General features: G+C 44.0%; 2 protein-coding genes across 2 annotated transcripts in view; one reads left to right on the forward strand and one right to left on the reverse strand.

Moving 5' to 3' along the window:
• CAPZB (capping actin protein of muscle Z-line subunit beta) overlaps window positions 1–798 on the reverse strand; it is a 72511-nt gene extending 71713 nt beyond the window's left edge. The window contains exon 1 of the mRNA XM_061479440.1: window positions 665–798. The gene's annotated coding sequence lies outside the window, so the exon portion shown is untranslated. The remainder of the gene's footprint in view (window positions 1–664) is intronic.
• MICOS10 (mitochondrial contact site and cristae organizing system subunit 10) lies at window positions 172–16637 on the forward strand. The gene is made up of 4 exons (XM_061479449.1): window positions 172–282; window positions 12739–12786; window positions 13391–13500; window positions 16392–16637. The coding sequence occupies exons 1-4, from the start codon at window positions 216–218 to the stop codon at window positions 16398–16400; spliced, it is 234 nt and encodes a 77-aa protein (XP_061335433.1). The 5' UTR covers window positions 172–215; the 3' UTR covers window positions 16401–16637.
• The last annotated feature ends 268 nt before the right edge of the window (window positions 16638–16905 follow it).

The raw sequence follows: 16905 nt of genomic DNA on the forward strand, positions 1-16905 counted from the left end.
ATGTAGCCCAGGAAGGGGAAAACAGGCTTTTGGGCCGGGCCCAAGGTCGAGGGCGGCATCCATCGAGCCCTCCCGCCGGTAACCTTGACAACGGCGGCCCCAGGCAATTCTCGCGAGATCTGGCTCCGCGCCGTTTGCCCGCGCTGGTAGATCTCGCGAGAGTTTCTCGGGGGAGGAGGTGAGGGCACGGCCTGAGGTGGGAGGGGACGGGCAAGATGGCGTCGGAGGGTGAGCTGGGCAGGAAGTGGGACCGGTGTCTGGCGGACTCCGCCGTCAAGCTGGGTAAGGGCGGGGAGGGCAGGGCGGAGGGGGAGGACCCGGGGAGGAGCGGTGGCGGCCCGCCGGGCGCCTCGGGGCTTTGGAGAGCTGCCGCCTGTGTGGCCCCACGGTGCGGCCGGGACGGGCCCTGTGAGGCCCGGTGCTCTCCCGCCACTCCGGGCCCAGCTTAGGCCGGCGGTGTCCTCGGTGCGGCGGGCGGGAGCGGGGCCTGTCCTGCGGCTCCGCTCTCAGCGCAAGGCAGCGCTGCCGCGGGGAGCGGTGCAACGGTGATGAGCAGGGCGGCCCCGGGCCTGGCAAGGTGACCTTGGCCGCGGGCACGGACCCCCTCTGGGCCCGCTCTCATGGCAGCCCCGCGTTCTTCCCCCCCGACCCGGTGTTGTCTTACCTGCGGTCCGGTAGCGGTGGGTCGGTGTTGACCTCTGGTTGCTCCCTCTGTTGAAGATGAGAGGTTTCCGTGTGTAATGTCGCTCAGCGCTGAGCTCCGGGGCCAGAGGGACGCCTCCCGCCGTGAATGAATGGGCCCCGGCTTGGCATCACCGGGGCCGTGAGGGCCGCGACCTTGCCTGCCTTTAGTTGCACTTTGACGACGGCTTGGTTTTCAAAACCTGCTTGTGCAGAGCTGCTCACATCACTCAGCGTACGAGGTGGGCTGTGTTTATTAAAAGCAATGCTCTGCGTGACACGCTGATAGCTTTGGCATGTGTTGCTTAGTACAGTGTGTGGAGTTTGACATTGAGAAGCTTTCCGTCCGGTGTCCCAACCCTGCAGAGAGTTGTGCTTTAAGTAGGGGAGCAGTTGTGACAGTTTGCTTTAAGTAGGACAACAGTTCTCTTGGTTTTCTTCCCTGTTTATTTGTTCCTAAAGTTAGCACTGTGGTGCTAACAAACGTTTCAGAGCATGTCACTTGGAACTGTGGGCTTTGTGAGTGGTTGTGCTTTTCATGTGACAGGCTGGCAAGTTGACTAGACAGAGGTTGATGGCTTTCTGAAATGTGTATATTAAAGCAAATCTTTAAATGCAATGTACAGAGCAAGAAGTGAAGTATCTGACACAAAAGGATGTGTCCCATGTTGGTGCAGATGTTTTTCTTAGGACCATAAATTATATCTGAGAAATGTGAATGTTTATTTCTTGTTGCTGTAGTGGCTTTATGCTTGAAAGCTGATGAGGAATTCAGGGGGTTTAGTTGCCTAATACTCTTCCATTAGAAAAGCTGTTTAATAGTTTTAAGTAAACTGAAACTTCCATTGTTTAGATCAGGCCTTTGAAAAGTGTCAAGTGCTCCAGAGCAATGTTTTGCCTTATGAAATTCTATTCAGGTTGTCTGACAAACACATCCAGATCTGTTTATGTTTCCGTAGTGCTGGTTGCTTTATCATAAAATATTAAGTATGCCAAATTATAAACAAGAACTTGTTCTGTGCTGCAGCTGTACATGAACATGTAGGAATCCTGTGCATGGGAAGTCGTTCTCAGAGGCTGAAAGATGTGGATGCAGGGTTGATTTCAGTGCAGCATGTCTCTTGAGCAAGCCTTTCCTCTTAACTTGTTCAGGTTTTCCATCCTAAAGTAGCAGCAAAGGAAAACATGCTTGGACTTTCTGCACTACTCCCTTGGACCAGGATTCCCAATGTGAGCTTCAGGATGGCATTGGGTAAAGGTCTCAATAAAATTAATGTTTTTCATTAGATTGCCCCAAACCAGCAGGAGCTGCAGCTCTTTAGCACTAAACCCCATGTGATGGCCTCAGACACACATTTCTTTTCATGTGTGAAAGCATTCCTCTATTTTGTGTGCCTCTATGACTGATCCAGTAGCTGAAGCATCTGTGCTGGGGACCTCCTCCACTGTGTTAACAACAAATGACTCTATAGGAACTTTGGAAGTCAGAACAACCTCAGAGTTGCTTCATACTCCAGTAGCTTGTGACTGAAGGTGGTGATGGCCTTTAACTGCAAAGTGAGTTGCATTAACACAAACATTGGGTGGAATGATCTCTCTGCTATTAGTGTTCAGGAAGGATGTAATGAACGTACAGGAAGGAAACTGCAGCCACCAAAAGGAGAAGTCCTACACATAGAATCATAGAATCAAATTAACACAGACTGTTAATTGCATGCTTACAACACCAACTTTCTCAGTCTGTCTCGGTGGAATGAGTGTTTGCAGGGACTTCAAAAACCTGTGTGCTTGTGGTGATTGTTTTCGTAATATTACTGCAAATTTTGCTGGAGTTCTAATAAACTATCCAGAGAAGTTGTTGTAGTGGAAAAAAGAAATAAAATAAACTCTTTTTATTTGAGAATGTTGTTGCTTATTATGTGGGATAAAGAAGTTTACCAAATCCTTGCTTCTTACTCTCTGCAACTACCTGACAGGAGGTTGTAGTGAGGTGGGGCCAGTCTCTTCCCCAAGTAACAAGTGACAGGACAAAATGAAATGGCCTCAAGCTGCCCCAGGGGAGGTTTAAATGGAGACCAGGAACAATTCCTTCCCCAGAGGGTGCTCAGGCATTGGAACAGGCTGCCCAGGGCAGTGCTGGAGTCACTGTCCCTGCAAGTGTTCACACACGGTGTAGAGGAGGCCCTCAGTGCCATGGGTTAATGATGGCCATGGCAGTGCTGGGGTAAAGGTTGGACTTGATGATCTTGAAGGTCTTTTCCAACATCCTTAATTCTATGATTCTGTTTGTAGGACTTCTCCTTTTGGTGGCTGCAGTTTCCTTCCTGTACGTTCATTACATCCTTCCTGAGCACTAATACCAGAGAGATCATTCCAGCCAGTGGCTGGGGAAAGACAAACATTGTCAGTAGTCCTGTGTTTTCACATTCCAGACCCTGTAAATAGAGGGAAGCACTGAATTTCTGTTGCCTTGCACACATGACAGTTCTCCAGTGACTGAGAACTGTAGAGACAAGTAACTCCTGTGGATTAATTTGAGGGCTGGAGGGACATGGGGAGCAGCAGAGTGAGAAGGGGAAGTAGTGGCTCTCAGGATTAGCCCCCTAGTATGTTGTTTGAAGACTAGCTGGTGGCTTTGCAGCCTGTCCTATCTTGTGTGAGTCTGTCTGGCTTACCACTGCCCTTTGGTAAGCCAGTGTGTTTGTAGTTATGCTCTGCTGTTTTAGTTGGAGATGGAGCTCCCAGGAGAAACTTGATCTCCTGCCACTAAAATGTCCAAACTACATATTTATCTTGTAATACATCTTTTGAAATGCTGTATTATTTTTGACTTCTTGAGCGCTACCTGTATCCATGTTGTAATTTGGTATTAAACCTCTTTTTCCTGTTAGTTCAAAACAGAATGTGTTGTCAGGCGTTGGTAAGATGGTATTTCAGTTCAAAGAGTAAAGTGCTGTAAGCCCACACAAAACACTGAAACATTGTTCAGTAGAGTTTATGTGCTCACCTCTCTTTTGGTAGGGTTGATGTTTATTTGGTTTTCTATGATGAGGATGGGGTTAGGTGTTTTGTTCCCTTTCCCTTCCTTTCCCCCTATTTCCCTTTCATTTAAATAATTTAACTATCTGTTCCATCTTTTCTTCCTGATAGGTTTTCTCTTACCCATCAGAAAAGTTGCTCATTTATGTGTGGGGAAGGAGAATCTAAGCATAGTGGCTTTCTTTTTCTTCTCAGCTTGCAAAGCTTTATGAGCTCCTGTGTCTTTTCCAACCTTCACAACCATTTATTTCTCTTTATTAGATGAGCTCTGTAGTGGAGGAACAGGAAGTAAATAGTGTTGTGGTCTTATTCCATCGTACCAGCTCCAAACCGTGGCTGAAGGTTTTGTTTGTTTAACTTACTGGTCTTTCATGCCTGTTTCTTTGGAAAGACTGTTAGTCATGAGGGACTGGCAGAGTTGGTTTTTCTCTGCAAGGCTATTTGAACAAACCATTGTTATATGCTGTTTCCAGTAAACAGGAAGGCAGTAGTGCTATTGACATGCTGGAGGGAAGGGATGTCATCCAGAGGGACTTCAACATGCTTGAGAGGTGGTCAATGCCAACCTCGTGAAGTTCAGGAAAGCAAAATGCAAGGTCCTGCACCCGGGTTGAGGCAATTCCAGGCACAGCTACGTGTTGGGAAGAGAAGAGAGTCGGAGTAGCCTGAGGAGAAGGACTTGGGCGTGTTGGTCACTGGGAAACTGAGTAAGACCCCTCTTCAGTGTGTGCTTGAGCCCAGAACCCCGCTGTGTGCTGGGCTGCATCCCCAGAGCATGAGCAGCAGGTCAAGGGAAATGATCCTGCTCCTCCGCTCTGCTCTTGTGACACTCCACTTGCAGCACTGTGTGCAGTGCTGGTGTTCCCAACACAAGAAGGACATGGAGCTGCTGGAGCAAGTTCAGAGGAGGCCATGAGGATGATCACGGGCTGCAGCACCTCCCGTGTGAAGACAGGCTGAGAACACTGGGGCTGTTCAGCCTGGAGAAGAGAAGCTGCGTGGAGACCTCAGAGCAGCTTCCAGTGTCTGAAGGGGGCTACAAGGATGCTGCAGAGGGACTCCTCATCAGGGACTGTAGCAATAGGACAAGGGGTGATGGGTTCAGACTGAAACAGGGAAAGTTCAGATTGGAGATAAGGCAGAAGCTCTTCCCTGTGAGGGTGCTGAGGCGCTGGCCCAGGGTGCCCAGAGAAGCTGTGGCTGCCGATCCTTGGCAGGTTGGACAGTGCTTGGAGCAAGCTGCTCTAGTGGAAGGTGTACCTGCTGTGGCAGGGGTTTGGAAGTGGATGAGCTTTAAGGTGTCTTCCAACACAAACCATTTTGGGATTCTAGAATAAACAGTGTATGTGTAAGGGGAGGGAGCTTTGTGTGCCTGTGTGTGTTGGTTTGTTTTGAAATTGTAGTAGTGAGTTGAATGCTAATTTACCTGACATTGAAAGGTAATCCCAGGCAAGCTGTTCACTTCTTGCCTTGTGTGTTAAGTTGTTGTGCTGAAGTTCTTTGTTCTTTTTTTCTGTTTCAGCAGTGAAATGTTTTGATGTATGTCTGTGGCTGACCAAAATCCAACCTGGAAGCTTGTAAATAACCCAGTGTAGGGATGTTCATTTTTCTCTAATCCTCTGTTTTGACATCCAAAAAGAAAACACTTCTAATTTCCATTTAATAGGAATTTTGTAAGAGAAAAGGGCACTTTCAGCTCTCCTGCAAACTGATACATGATTTCTTCAAGTTTGCATCATCTGGGCTGTTTCAATGGCTGTTTCTGTTAATAACAGTGGTGTTACTGTATTGTTTGTGTCATTCCACAGATTGACTGTTTCAGAAGCAACCATTGTATGGATTGCACTGTCAGTATTTTTAAATAATCCTTCCCATGGTTATGAATAGGATCAAGTCAGTCTATGTAATGATAAAGCTTGATTATACTTCCTGAAGACTGGATTAGACTTTCTCTAAATACACAAAAATCCTGAAATTCTTGGTTTGAAGTGATGTGGGGAGTATTTTTGCTTGGTGATTGTAATGTGGCTGTTCAGTCTTACCTACCAGGTCAAAAGAGCATGTTCTTCATTTGGGATTTTCTTTCTAATAATGGAGAGCACATATTATGTGAACACAGCTGCATTGTGATGTGCGCTCTGTCTGTAACCTCAAGTTATTTTCCTCCCTTGTACAGAAGATCCAATCCTAAAATCCAGTCTTACTAGTTTGATCTTGCAGCAGCCCAAGTAGTTAAATATTAACTGCTTATGGCTTAGCCTGTGTAGGGAAGCAATGCAGCCAAGAAGATGATGTTTGCTTTGGAAAAGGTGGCTAAACACTGTTCTGAGAACAGGCATTTAGTCAAAATCCAGCAGCAATATTTAGTTATGTTGTTTGCAGACTTCTGAGTGCAATGACTGTCTACAAATTGGGGGCTTATTATCTTATTTTGGAGGAAAAAGGGGATCTTCAGGAATACAGGCCTCTCTTCTGTTGACTGCATTGCATCCTGCTGTTCCCTGGGCTGGCTGTCCCATGGAGTCAGTGAGCTCTGCCCTGCCTATGTGTGCCCTTGCACACTATGAGCAACACTGGGGGAAGCCTTACTCAACCCTTGTTTCACCCTGCTCTTGGCAAAACTTATGGTGTGCTACAACACCTGAGAGATCTGCAATATCCACCCGATAGTATGGCTATTTATAACGCTTATAGCCTATGTAAGATCTCCTGTGCTGTGAATGAATCCAGGGTGCACTGCTTCCTCCTTCTCTGCACTAGTGCATTGATAAGATGTCACCTGGGCCTTCTTTGGGAGGTGGCATGCGGTGACATGGTCCAGGGGAAGGGGGCTCTGAAGTAATGTCCCAAACCACTTGTTTGGTCCTTGACAGCAGCAGGTGGAAACAACTCTTTGTTAAGTCAGAGTTCTCTGGGAAAATCCTTTCAGGGCTGTTGGCCCATCCTTGGTGACAACAAATTAAATAGTGAGAGATTTGAGAAGGATCAGAGGCTGCTTTCTGTAGCCATTCTGCTAGTGAGGTGCCATTGTAAGGCTTCTTGCTCCAAACTGCCTCTTTCTTCTCTGGGCCAGTAGACGTCAGTACTGGTCAACGTACTCTGGATGGGTGTGAAGGGTGATTGCCAACCCTCAGAGCTAGGCTTGCAGAAGCCCTGCATGTGACTATGTTTACTCCAGCTAAACTTTTCTTTTTAGCAGTGCTGTTGTTTCCATTAATGCAATATTTTCTTACAGTAAGGCAAGGTAAAGGTTTCTGTCAGATGTGTATTTTCCATATAATAAGTATCATGCTGATTTCTTATATATGTGCTTCTAAAGCAAGTGCTACCCGGATTTTGTCTAAAAGCTTGATGCAAGATCCTTTGTTGCACAGTCTGTTTAGAGTAGCTTCCACTCTTTTCTCCTTCCCCTCTTTAAAGAAAGAGGAAATCCTCTGCCCTCTCACCAGCTCATTCACTGGTGTGAGGATGGGAAGTTCCTGGTCCTGTGATTGCTTGGAGGTGCTAATAGGGATATTTCTGTCTGTGAAAGTGCTGATATCTATCTCAGTTTAGCCTCTGGGTAGTGGGTGACCTGCAGCAGTGCTTAAGGATGGAAGGCAGCTCAGGATCTTTATATTATAAAGGTATTTGGATACTTGTATTCGGTGTTAGTGCAGTTGAATGCTAGAAGAAAACGGCACACTCTTCCCTGCCTGTTCCTCGAGTGCTTGGTGTATAGTTTCATGATGTTTTTTTCTAGTGTCCTTGCTCATTTTTCTCTCTGCTACATAAACACTCCACACAACAGGGGAGATGAAAATGAAAGCTTCAGAGTTGGAGTCTGGAGAAAATCTGATTCCTGCCATGGTAGACCTTGCTAAGTGTCTGCTTAAGATTAGTTCCCTCTGTAAAGAAGTGATTTAATGGTCTCAGGTTTCTGACCAATGCGTGAAGAAGGGTCTGCTCCCTGTTTTTTTGAAACACATATCCATGTATCTTGACAGAGTGGGATTGGAGGGCAAAGGATGGGACACTGATCACCTTTTTTGTTTTGAAGATCTTGACTTACTGCAGATATTTCCTTACCTAAAGCAAATTTTAGTGCTGGACTGAGCTGATACTCATTTGAAACTTCCAGTGCATCAAGCCCATGGGTGAGATCTGCTGTTGGACCTTGGAGCTATTGTTGTCACTGTCTCCAGAGGGAAACTAACAGAGATTGACACATTTTCTTGATCCTAATGGAAGCTCTCTTCCTAGCTGGGAAGAAATCTCTGTTGGGGCAAGTCCATGACCTATTTTAGAGTCTTGTCTGTGCAGGGTAGTTGCTGTTTTCTTAGAACAAGACATCATCTTCCAGGAGCTCTTTCTTTTTTAGTTCAGTAATTTGGTTCATTTACTTGTCAAATAAGAGAATGTGAAGGGGAAGAGACTGCAGCTCTATTTTGTACTGGTGTGTAAGGAATGGCAGAGGAAAAGAAAAGTTTTTTTTTCTTTTTATCTTCAGATTAAGTAATTGAAAAACTTCCAGTGCTATAGTAACAGCAACACTACAGTAACAGCCAGATGTCGATGAGCACATTTGAATCCTTCTGTTTTAATCCTTCTAAGTTTCAAGCTGTTGAAAAAAAATGTAAAATTCTTTAATCTGGAGAATAGAAGGCTCGGGGGACCTTATGGCTCAATACAACTGCCTGACAGGAGGTTGTAGTGAGGAGGGTTCAGTCTCTTCTCTCAAGGAACAAATGACAGGACAAGATGAAATGGCCTCAAGCTGCCCCAGGGGAGGTTTAAATGGAGACCAGGAACAATTCCTTCCCCAGAGGGTGCTCAGGCATTGGAACAGGCTGCCTAGGGCAGTGCTGGAGTCACTGTCCCTGCAAGTGTTCACACACGGTGTAGATGAGGCCCTCGATGCCATGGGTTAGTGGTGGCCTTGGCAATGCTGGGGGTGGACTTGACTTAAAGGTCTTTTCCAACCTGCTCAATTCTATGTATCTAGGTGTGGCAGCCTCACTAGCTACTTCAGCCTGTAGCTGCTTGGGTAGCCTAGGAAGGAGCTGTGTAGTAGCACTGTTGGGGGGTCTGTTAATTAAATTTATAGAAGCAGCTTTTCCCAGATGCTCTTGGGGACAGGAGCCTGTCTTGAAGATTTGTATTTCTCTCTGAGACACTCTGATGATGTCCTGTTGGGTCTGTGGCGTGTGCTCTCTGTGTGCTGGATTGATTTGAGGTACTGTGACATTTTTCTTGGAAGGTGTATAAGCCAGGAATGAAGACGTTTTGGAGACTGGGCTTAGTGCCTAATCCCCATTCCATGTGGCTGTCCTGGTCCACACAGCTGGGACACTTACTGGAGAGCAGGAGTAAGATGTCCATGGAGCCATCCTGTCCCCTGTTGACGCTAAGTTGAAGCTGAGGTGATAGATGTGGGGTGGAAGAGACTGTTTTTCTAGTTAAACATTTTAAACTGTCAGAGAGGTGAAAAATGAGTTGTACTCTTTCCTGTGGCCTTTTTCTCCAAAGAGTCTCTCATGCAAAAAGAAAAGTGCCCTGCATGGATCAAGCCCTTTGCTTCTCTATGTTCGTTTGTTTTTATTGTAAGATAAACCTTTCATGTTTTATTGTTCTGAAGTTAAAGCCTGGCCTAAAGGTGCTGATCCTTAGTAGAAACAGCTGCAGACTGAGTGTCCCCTGCTCAGGTGGGAGGCTCTTTGAAGCAACATGTTGCCTCTTATAAAGGAAATTGAGCATGTGAGAACTTAAACCTGTAAAAGCCATCAACAGCTCTGCCATTGTTTATCTCTGGTGTAACTTTATATAGAATTAAAGTGAAATGCCTCATTCTGCTTCCAAAATGAGATGGTTTTAGCTCCCTCCTGGTCCTGGAGACACAGGAAATGACCGCATAACCACAAATACTTTATAGTGGAATGAAGATGAGTGACAAAGTATCCACAGAAGTGGGTTCTTCACCAGACAGGCTAAGAAGATACATGTAACTTCTGTTTTTTTAGGTCAACCCGATGCTTAAACATTAAAAGATCCAAATGTTGTGTACGCACTGGCTGGTGTGAGGGGCACAGCTGAGCATTTCTTGGTTGGGTGTTGTGATCCACAACAGTTTGCAGCACAGACTGTAGCCTGTTCCTCAGGAAGAAAAAGGAATGAGCAAAACTGAGGGAAGCTACAGTATGTTTGTGGCTTTGTTTATCAAGTTGCCTTGTACAGAAACAAAAACCCATCAGCTGCCAGATTCTTCTTGCTCTGTAGCATTTAATTACTTAAGGCAAAGCCCTGGATATGTACCATCAATCAGCTTCCATGCTCCTCTTCATACTGGGACAGGGTGCAGAGATAGTCTCTAAATTGCAAGAAAATCCCTTCAGCTTCATTGGTTCCAAGAAAAGCTTTCTTAGGGAAGACAGAATGGGTTTTCCTAACTCAGTCATTCTGGACCACAGCTGCTTTGCAGTGGTGTTGGGTACTGGAGTGGGACAAGTTCTAGGTTTTGGTTTAGGCTCAGGCTGAATTGCAGTTGGCAAAGAGAATAAATTTATCACCTTTAAGAGTATCCTGTAGCTTCCCCCTCAGCCAACAGGAAGCACCATTGATAGCATCTGTGTGGAGCCCTTATGGATGGAGCTGTAATGGGAGAGAGCATTTGAAGGAGGTGAAAAGAGTTTAAGATAATGCCTATTTCTGGAAGCAGTTGGAAAGAAACTTAGTGCTTCCTTAGTGCAGGCTTTTTTTGAAGGCAAGAAAGTAAGCAGTTTACCATCAGGCTGGTAAAAAGAATGTGGGTTTGACTGGGAATGTGGAAAATGTGGTGACATTAGAAACTGCTGGGCTGTGCATGGAGATGATGCAGGATTTGTCATCCTGTAAATCATTTCTTATTGATTAGCTAAACTGTTTGGCTTGGCAGAGGGGATCTTTTCCTAGGAGCAGTATCACCATTGCATGGCAAGCCTTCTGAACTGGGCACTTCAAACAATGCTTAGTGCTGTCTGAACAGAAATTACTTCCACAAAGTCCTTTTTCAGACCTACAGTGCAACAGCCCAAACCCAAAAGGCAGCAGACTGTGTATTACAGAAGACTGACAGAAGGAGCTGGGTCAGAGGGCCAAACTGTTGTCATTTAGATGAATTCTTGAAGATAGTCATTATCCTTAATAGCATAAACATTCTATGAGAGCCAACACAGCTGTATTCTAGCAAAGGTACTGAAGGAAGGCTCTACATGTGGAGGAACCAGCTTGTAGCAGTGATGTCTCTTCCAGTCCACATCTAAATGCCAGTCAGTGATACAGTGTGAGTAGTTAGCTGCACATGTGAGATGCTTCAAGTGGTGTATCTCTGTCTGAAATGCAGAAAAAGTCTGAAGCTCCAACCAGACATCTGAGGAACTGAGACTTCCCCTTAGCTGTGCAAATGATTAGAGCTAAAACCTGACCTTCTGTTTCTGAGGTGGCTGGGGGAGTTGTGTCAGGACCACTTGGCAGGCAGAGTTCTCCCCTGCACTTGTATGTTTAAGCCTACTCCAGAGTTGTAATGACCTGGTAGAGTAGTTACCTCTGTCACACTCAAAAAGTTGTATGAAAATGAAGAGAGTTTTCAAAAGCAACTTGGTTTCCCAGCTCTCAGTAAATGCAGATAGTGAGTCCTAACAGGAGAGTAAATGTAAGGTGTTTTGTTCTAATCATCTCTTGTCACCTCTGGTATAGTAGTTATGCTTTTATAATCAATGACAAACATGGGGTACTAAGTTAACGTACTAATAATGCAGGAAGTGTTGTTTCATTTCAAGCTGCTGTTAATGTGCTTCTTGCAAGGAAAAAAGTTTAAAGAGTAGAAGGAAACATGGGAAAAAAGACCTAGTCCTGTGTGCCAAGAGGGTATTGGATTCTTTGGCATTTTTCTGGCCACATCCCACTTGGTAATGTGTTCAACAGGAGCTGAAATAAGGATCCTGTGCTTCTAGGAATATATGAAAAAGATAATATATCTTTAATTAAACTTTTTATACATCAGTGAGATTTCTTGTAGTGAAGGGAGAGAATTGAAGCCCATAACGGTGTATGTTTGCTGCAAACCTGAAACTCCTGGGTATCTTTTTCATGAGCATAGGCATGACTGATTTATTTCGTTTTCTTTTGTTAAACTTATGTACTTCTGTCCCTTATCTCAAATTCTTGTCTTTAGTGGATAGAATTAAAGGTAGAATTTAGCCACTGAGCTCCAAGTTTTCCCTGTTCTATTTGTTGGGCTGTGAGGGGAGTTTTGCAGACTTGTCTGACTTCTTGCAACAAATCATCAGCTCACCTTCCAAGCAAAGCAAAAGTCAGTTTTAAATACACCAGCTGAGTTTTTTAGTGGTGCTGGATGGTTTTCCTTTCCTTTTTTTCAACTGCTGCAGTTATTTCTATATATAGTCTTAAGGATGTGAAAAGTCATTCATTCCTAGTGTGTTTAAATACGCTCCATAATGAATGTTGTGGATGTGAAAGATAAGCAGCCTGGAGCTTTCTTTTGTAAGGTATAGGGTAACACAAAGCATCAAAGTTTTGCTGCCCTCGGGTCACACATTGAAGCAGTTAAAGTAGTGAGATAACCGAAATACAATAAGATATCCATCTGCAAAATCTAAAGCTCAAGGACACAATAAGTTTTCGTTTAAGTGTTTCTCATTTGCTGAGAATGAGCCAAATAAATCTTAATTCCACATTGTAGATGGTGACAGAAATTCAGTAACTTTCCCTGGGATGAGTCTGGTTTGGTGCCTAAATCTCTCTGATAATGGTCTATGTTGGGATACTAATCTGAATTAGCTGCTTACAGTTACTTAAGAAAGCAATAATTAGTATTGTTTTAGTATCTAAATATTCCTATTTAGGAACATTTCTGTTTGATGCTAAACTACAGGTAGTCTGTTCTTCCTGAGTTGGAACAAAGAATTCCTGTAAAGAACTAAATCACTTTGCCTTTACTTTGCATTATATCTTAGTTCTCACTCACTGTGTTTGTTCTTACAGGTGCTGGGTTTGGATTAGGAATTGTTTTCTCAGTCATCTTCTTCAAAAGTAAGTATACTGCAGGAAATTTACTGCCTGGTTCCCTACTTTCTCTTGTAGGTGCAGCTGAAAACGAATAAATATCTGAGGCATGTAAAAATCAGCATGCTAAACCAATTAATTATTGGTCATGTCTTTTGAGTTGACATGGAGTTACGTACAGTGTTAACTGTTGTGTAACAAGGTTGTTCCATGAGGCACCTCTCTAAGCTCCTACTGTGCTCAGCTCAAATGCTGGAATTGCAGGAAACCCTGAGCCAAATGACTGGAGCCATGTGTCTAGACATCAGTTTATGCCAGGCTTGCCAGGGTTTTAAAACTGATCAAAATTCCTCTTTAGTTATGCTTTGGTAAGAGAATAGTTTACAGAAATATCTTGAATTGAGAGATTCATTAGAATCCATTGAATTCTCAATGTGATGTCTTACTGTTACTTTTGTTGTTTTGAAGTACTCAGGGTTTTAGCTGATTCTAGAACTTGAAAATGCCTAATATGCCTCTTCCCAGTGATATATTCTTTCTTGGTGCTTATGTAACAGCTCTGTTACTATCATGTGAAATAAACAGCTTTTCTTGACTTGCACTCTTCCTTTCTGCTTGCCTTCCCCCACAGGAAGGACATGGCCTATTGCTTTTGGTTCAGGGATGGGGTTAGGAATGGCTTATTCCAATTGTCAACATGACTTCCAGTCTCCATATCTTCTCCATGGTAAATTTGTAAAAGTAAGTATCAGTACTGGTTACTATTAGTAACTGTTTTAATTTAGAATGGTACATTTAGACACTATTTAAATAGGCATTCCTCTGCCTTTCACAAAAGAGCTCGAGGAAGGAAAAACTTGTGTTGCCAAAGCTGGGCAGTTCCCCTCTCTTTAGTAATGTTTAGTATCTGGTGTGTTTAGCACTAAACTGACTGGACTGAATACATAGACTTAGTTTAACAGACCCTGCAGGTAGGTTTGCCCACGACCTGAAAACAACTATAATAACAATAAGAAAGCTGAAAAACTAAACTAATGGTAAGATTTTCGTCTTCAGACTTAGAAAGAGATGAGCTAGGAAGAAACTGAAAGTTATGTCAGGTAGATCTGCCTCTGGAGGCAGATCTGGGATCTTTTGGGAGTGGGTTGTGGTTTTTTTTGGTTGGGGTTTTTGGAGTTTTTCAACATGAAAATAATAATCTGGTGTAAGTTTTGTGTCTTGTTTGGCTGGAATCTAACAATTAGTCTGAAGAAACTGTATACTTTAAGTAGTTTGGAAGAGGATCTTTTAGATGAGTTTAGTTTTGTCACTGACCATGCCAAGAGAAAGTACTTAAAACTAGATTAATGAGCAGGAACCATTTGTTCACTCACAAACTGCCTGCAGTGCACTAAGCCCACAGACTGACTCCATTCATATTGCTTTTATTTCTTCACATGTAAAAGTTGGGGCTGTTTTTATGGTAATTCATCATGGTGGTGTCTGAGGGGAAAAAAAGGTGTGCATGTTTTGGATCCACAAAGCCATAGACTGCTGAAAGCGCTTCAGTGATAGCACTGCAGAAGCATCCACCAGGACACATTTGCAGTCACTTTAGCACTTCAGGAGGTACATGTTCTGCCAGGAGCTTCTCATGGCAAGTACGCAGAAGTGCATGAAGTGCTCATCTGCCTGATGAAAGAATCCTGAATGTGGTGTTCCCCTTTTTCCTGATGCATCTACAGCTGGAAGTTGAGTTCAGTCCCCCTCAGATTTACTGGCAGATGAGCTTTTGCCAGCCCTCTGCAGCCCTACCGGACGTACCCGTTTATAGACATTCAGCTGTTGAGAAAGGGAAATGGTAACAAGATTCTTGACCAACTTCTTCAGGATAAAATATTTTAAATAGCAGTATAGAGAAACAGTGACTTAGATGCAGCAGCTACAACACTGCAGCTCCAGCCCAGAATGGAAATCATGTGCAGCACCCTGCTGGCCAGATCTGCTAACATTAAAATGTGTTAGCTTTCCACACCATCCTGAGGGTATGCCTCCAATTCACATCTCCAGAAAGAACCTGGAATGACTTGTCTGTGGCTTCATGTGAATGGTAAATGCCCTGCAAGCATTTTTCATTCAAGGATGCTTGTTACTAGGGATGTTGAGCAACAGAAAACTGACTTTGGGGTCAGCCCAGTAAGGGATTTTGTTTGGATTAAGGACTAAGCTGTGTGCTGGAGCAAGGGTGGTCCTTTGAAACATGAGGTAATTGAAAGTACACTTCAGAGAAGCAGCACAGCTGCCTGCATGGCACAGGACTAGACAAATAGTTTCCAGTGCACTGTCTCCACTGGCTTTCTCTGGCACAGAGAGGCTGAACACACAGAGAGGGAGGTCGTGGATGAAACCATCTAATGGTTAATGCTGTTAATCCTCTCCAAAATGTCGTGTCATGGATAATGGCTCTGGGGTTATTATAACAAAATTATTTCATTTCTGTTGGTTAGGAACATGGAAAATATTGTTGCATTATCACTCATCTGTTTTTTTTCTTAGAAAATACGGTTATAACTGAACTCTGTAGAACTTCCTTTACAAAATGGAGTCCTGCTTAAATGTTAACTTGTCACAATGTGAGATTCTGCAAGAAACTGTTATTGAGAGAGAAATGTCACATGGATTAACTTGAACCAAATTGTTTCTGGTTTTCTGAGCCTGTCAAGTTCATAGGATCACTCAACTTGGAAAGGACTTCAAGGAGGTCATCTACTCTGACCTCAAGGCAGGGTCAGCTCTGAGGTCAGACCAGGTTACTTGGGGCTTTATTCAGTCTGGATTCTTAATTCTTCAGGCTCAAGTTCTTAATTCAGAATCCTAAGTGAGAAAGAGAGAACAGAGGACCTTCGGGATACCAGTCAGGAGATTACAGAGTGACTTTGGAGCTGTTGTAACTGTAACTTGGATAATCAGGTTGCCCATCCTTTGGGTTAGTAATTTGATCATGAAACTCACCAATGCAGGAGCCATTCATCTAGACCAAGAGACTGCTTAAATGCAGACAAGTCTTCATTTGTGGGCATAAGATTCTGAGGGCTTTTTAAGTAATTTGCTCAAGTGGATTCCATTGTGATTTCAGCTGAATTTAAAATCGACCTCTAGCAATTATTTGGAGGCTGAGAATTACAAGGCCTTGATTTCCTTGCAGGATGGAAAGTATCATGTTTTTCAGGTTATTTAGCCTGTATTATTTAGCACCCCAAATCCACAAGCCTGTGCTTTGGTGCAGTGTGGGTTACACTGATGTGCAAGAATACAGTCTGGCAAATGAAGCCCTTCCTCCTGCCCTTTGCGGCTTTGATTTCTCTCTGGTTTCTATTCAGTCTGTGAATAGTTACCTTGAACGATAATGTTGGGGTTTCTTGAAGTACCCATTTGATCAGAATAGGGAGTTATGTGCATGAAAACATGCTTCTGGCATGAAAATAGCTGCTTAACTTCTCCATGCTCAACTTCTCAGTCTAGTGAAGGATGAAAATGTTAGCCTACCTTCTGGAAACGTTTCGGAGCCAAGTGGCTTGCTTTACATCGAGCAGCACCTTCCACGTAAGGAACCCAAATGGCTTTTTAATAATATAAGCCTTCTTGCTTTACAGGAACAGTGACTAATGACTAAGACTATCCCAGTGGGAAGGAAGGAGAAATCAATGATTATTCCTCAGGAATACTTGAAGTGCCCCTGGAATAAGCCAACATTCTTCAGTAACGATCACCAGTAACTCTTTATACTCCAACAAACTGTTTCTGTACATGAAACAAAGTTCTGTTGCTTGTTTTGTATCGTGTCTGCAACGTGCAAGGAAGAGCTCTTCTGGGAAATAAATGAAACAAAAATGGCCTTCTCTGGTGTGTTGACTTTGTATGTGAGTGAGCGAGAGAATGGAAGGAGAGACCTTCAGTGTGAGTACCTAGCAGCTGTGCCCACATGGGTAAAAGCCACTGCGAGAGCTCCTCAGAGGAGACAGCCGTTGTATGTTCCTCTCCACTCTTGAAAGACAACCCCCATCTAACATAGAGTTCAAAGCAGCATTCCCACCTCATAAATCACCCACCAGACCCCTGCTGCTTGTGCTGGTGTTTGGAGAGGAATATAAATACTCCTATGTCCTG

The sequence above is a fragment of the Pezoporus flaviventris genome, unplaced genomic scaffold (assembly GCF_033815535.1).
Source record: "Pezoporus flaviventris isolate CSIRO_AGI_PZ_B2104156 unplaced genomic scaffold, CSIRO_AGI_Pfla_v1 ptg000148l, whole genome shotgun sequence".
NCBI classification, from domain to species: Eukaryota; Metazoa; Chordata; class Aves; order Psittaciformes; family Psittacidae; genus Pezoporus; species Pezoporus flaviventris.

What these genes read in the sequence shown, in the direction of transcription:
- MICOS10 (XM_061479449.1), top strand. Translation starts at nt 216, where the DNA reads ATGGCGTCGGAGGGTGAGCTGGGCAGGAAGTGGGACCGGTGTCTGGCG. An exon ending in GGACTCCGCCGTCAAGCTGG is followed by an intron (nt 283 to 12,738) that starts GTAAGGGCGGGG and finishes TTGTTCTTACAG; the next exon opens with GTGCTGGGTTTGGATTAGGA. An exon ending in CTCAGTCATCTTCTTCAAAA is followed by an intron (nt 12,787 to 13,390) that starts GTAAGTATACTG and finishes CTTCCCCCACAG; the next exon opens with GAAGGACATGGCCTATTGCT.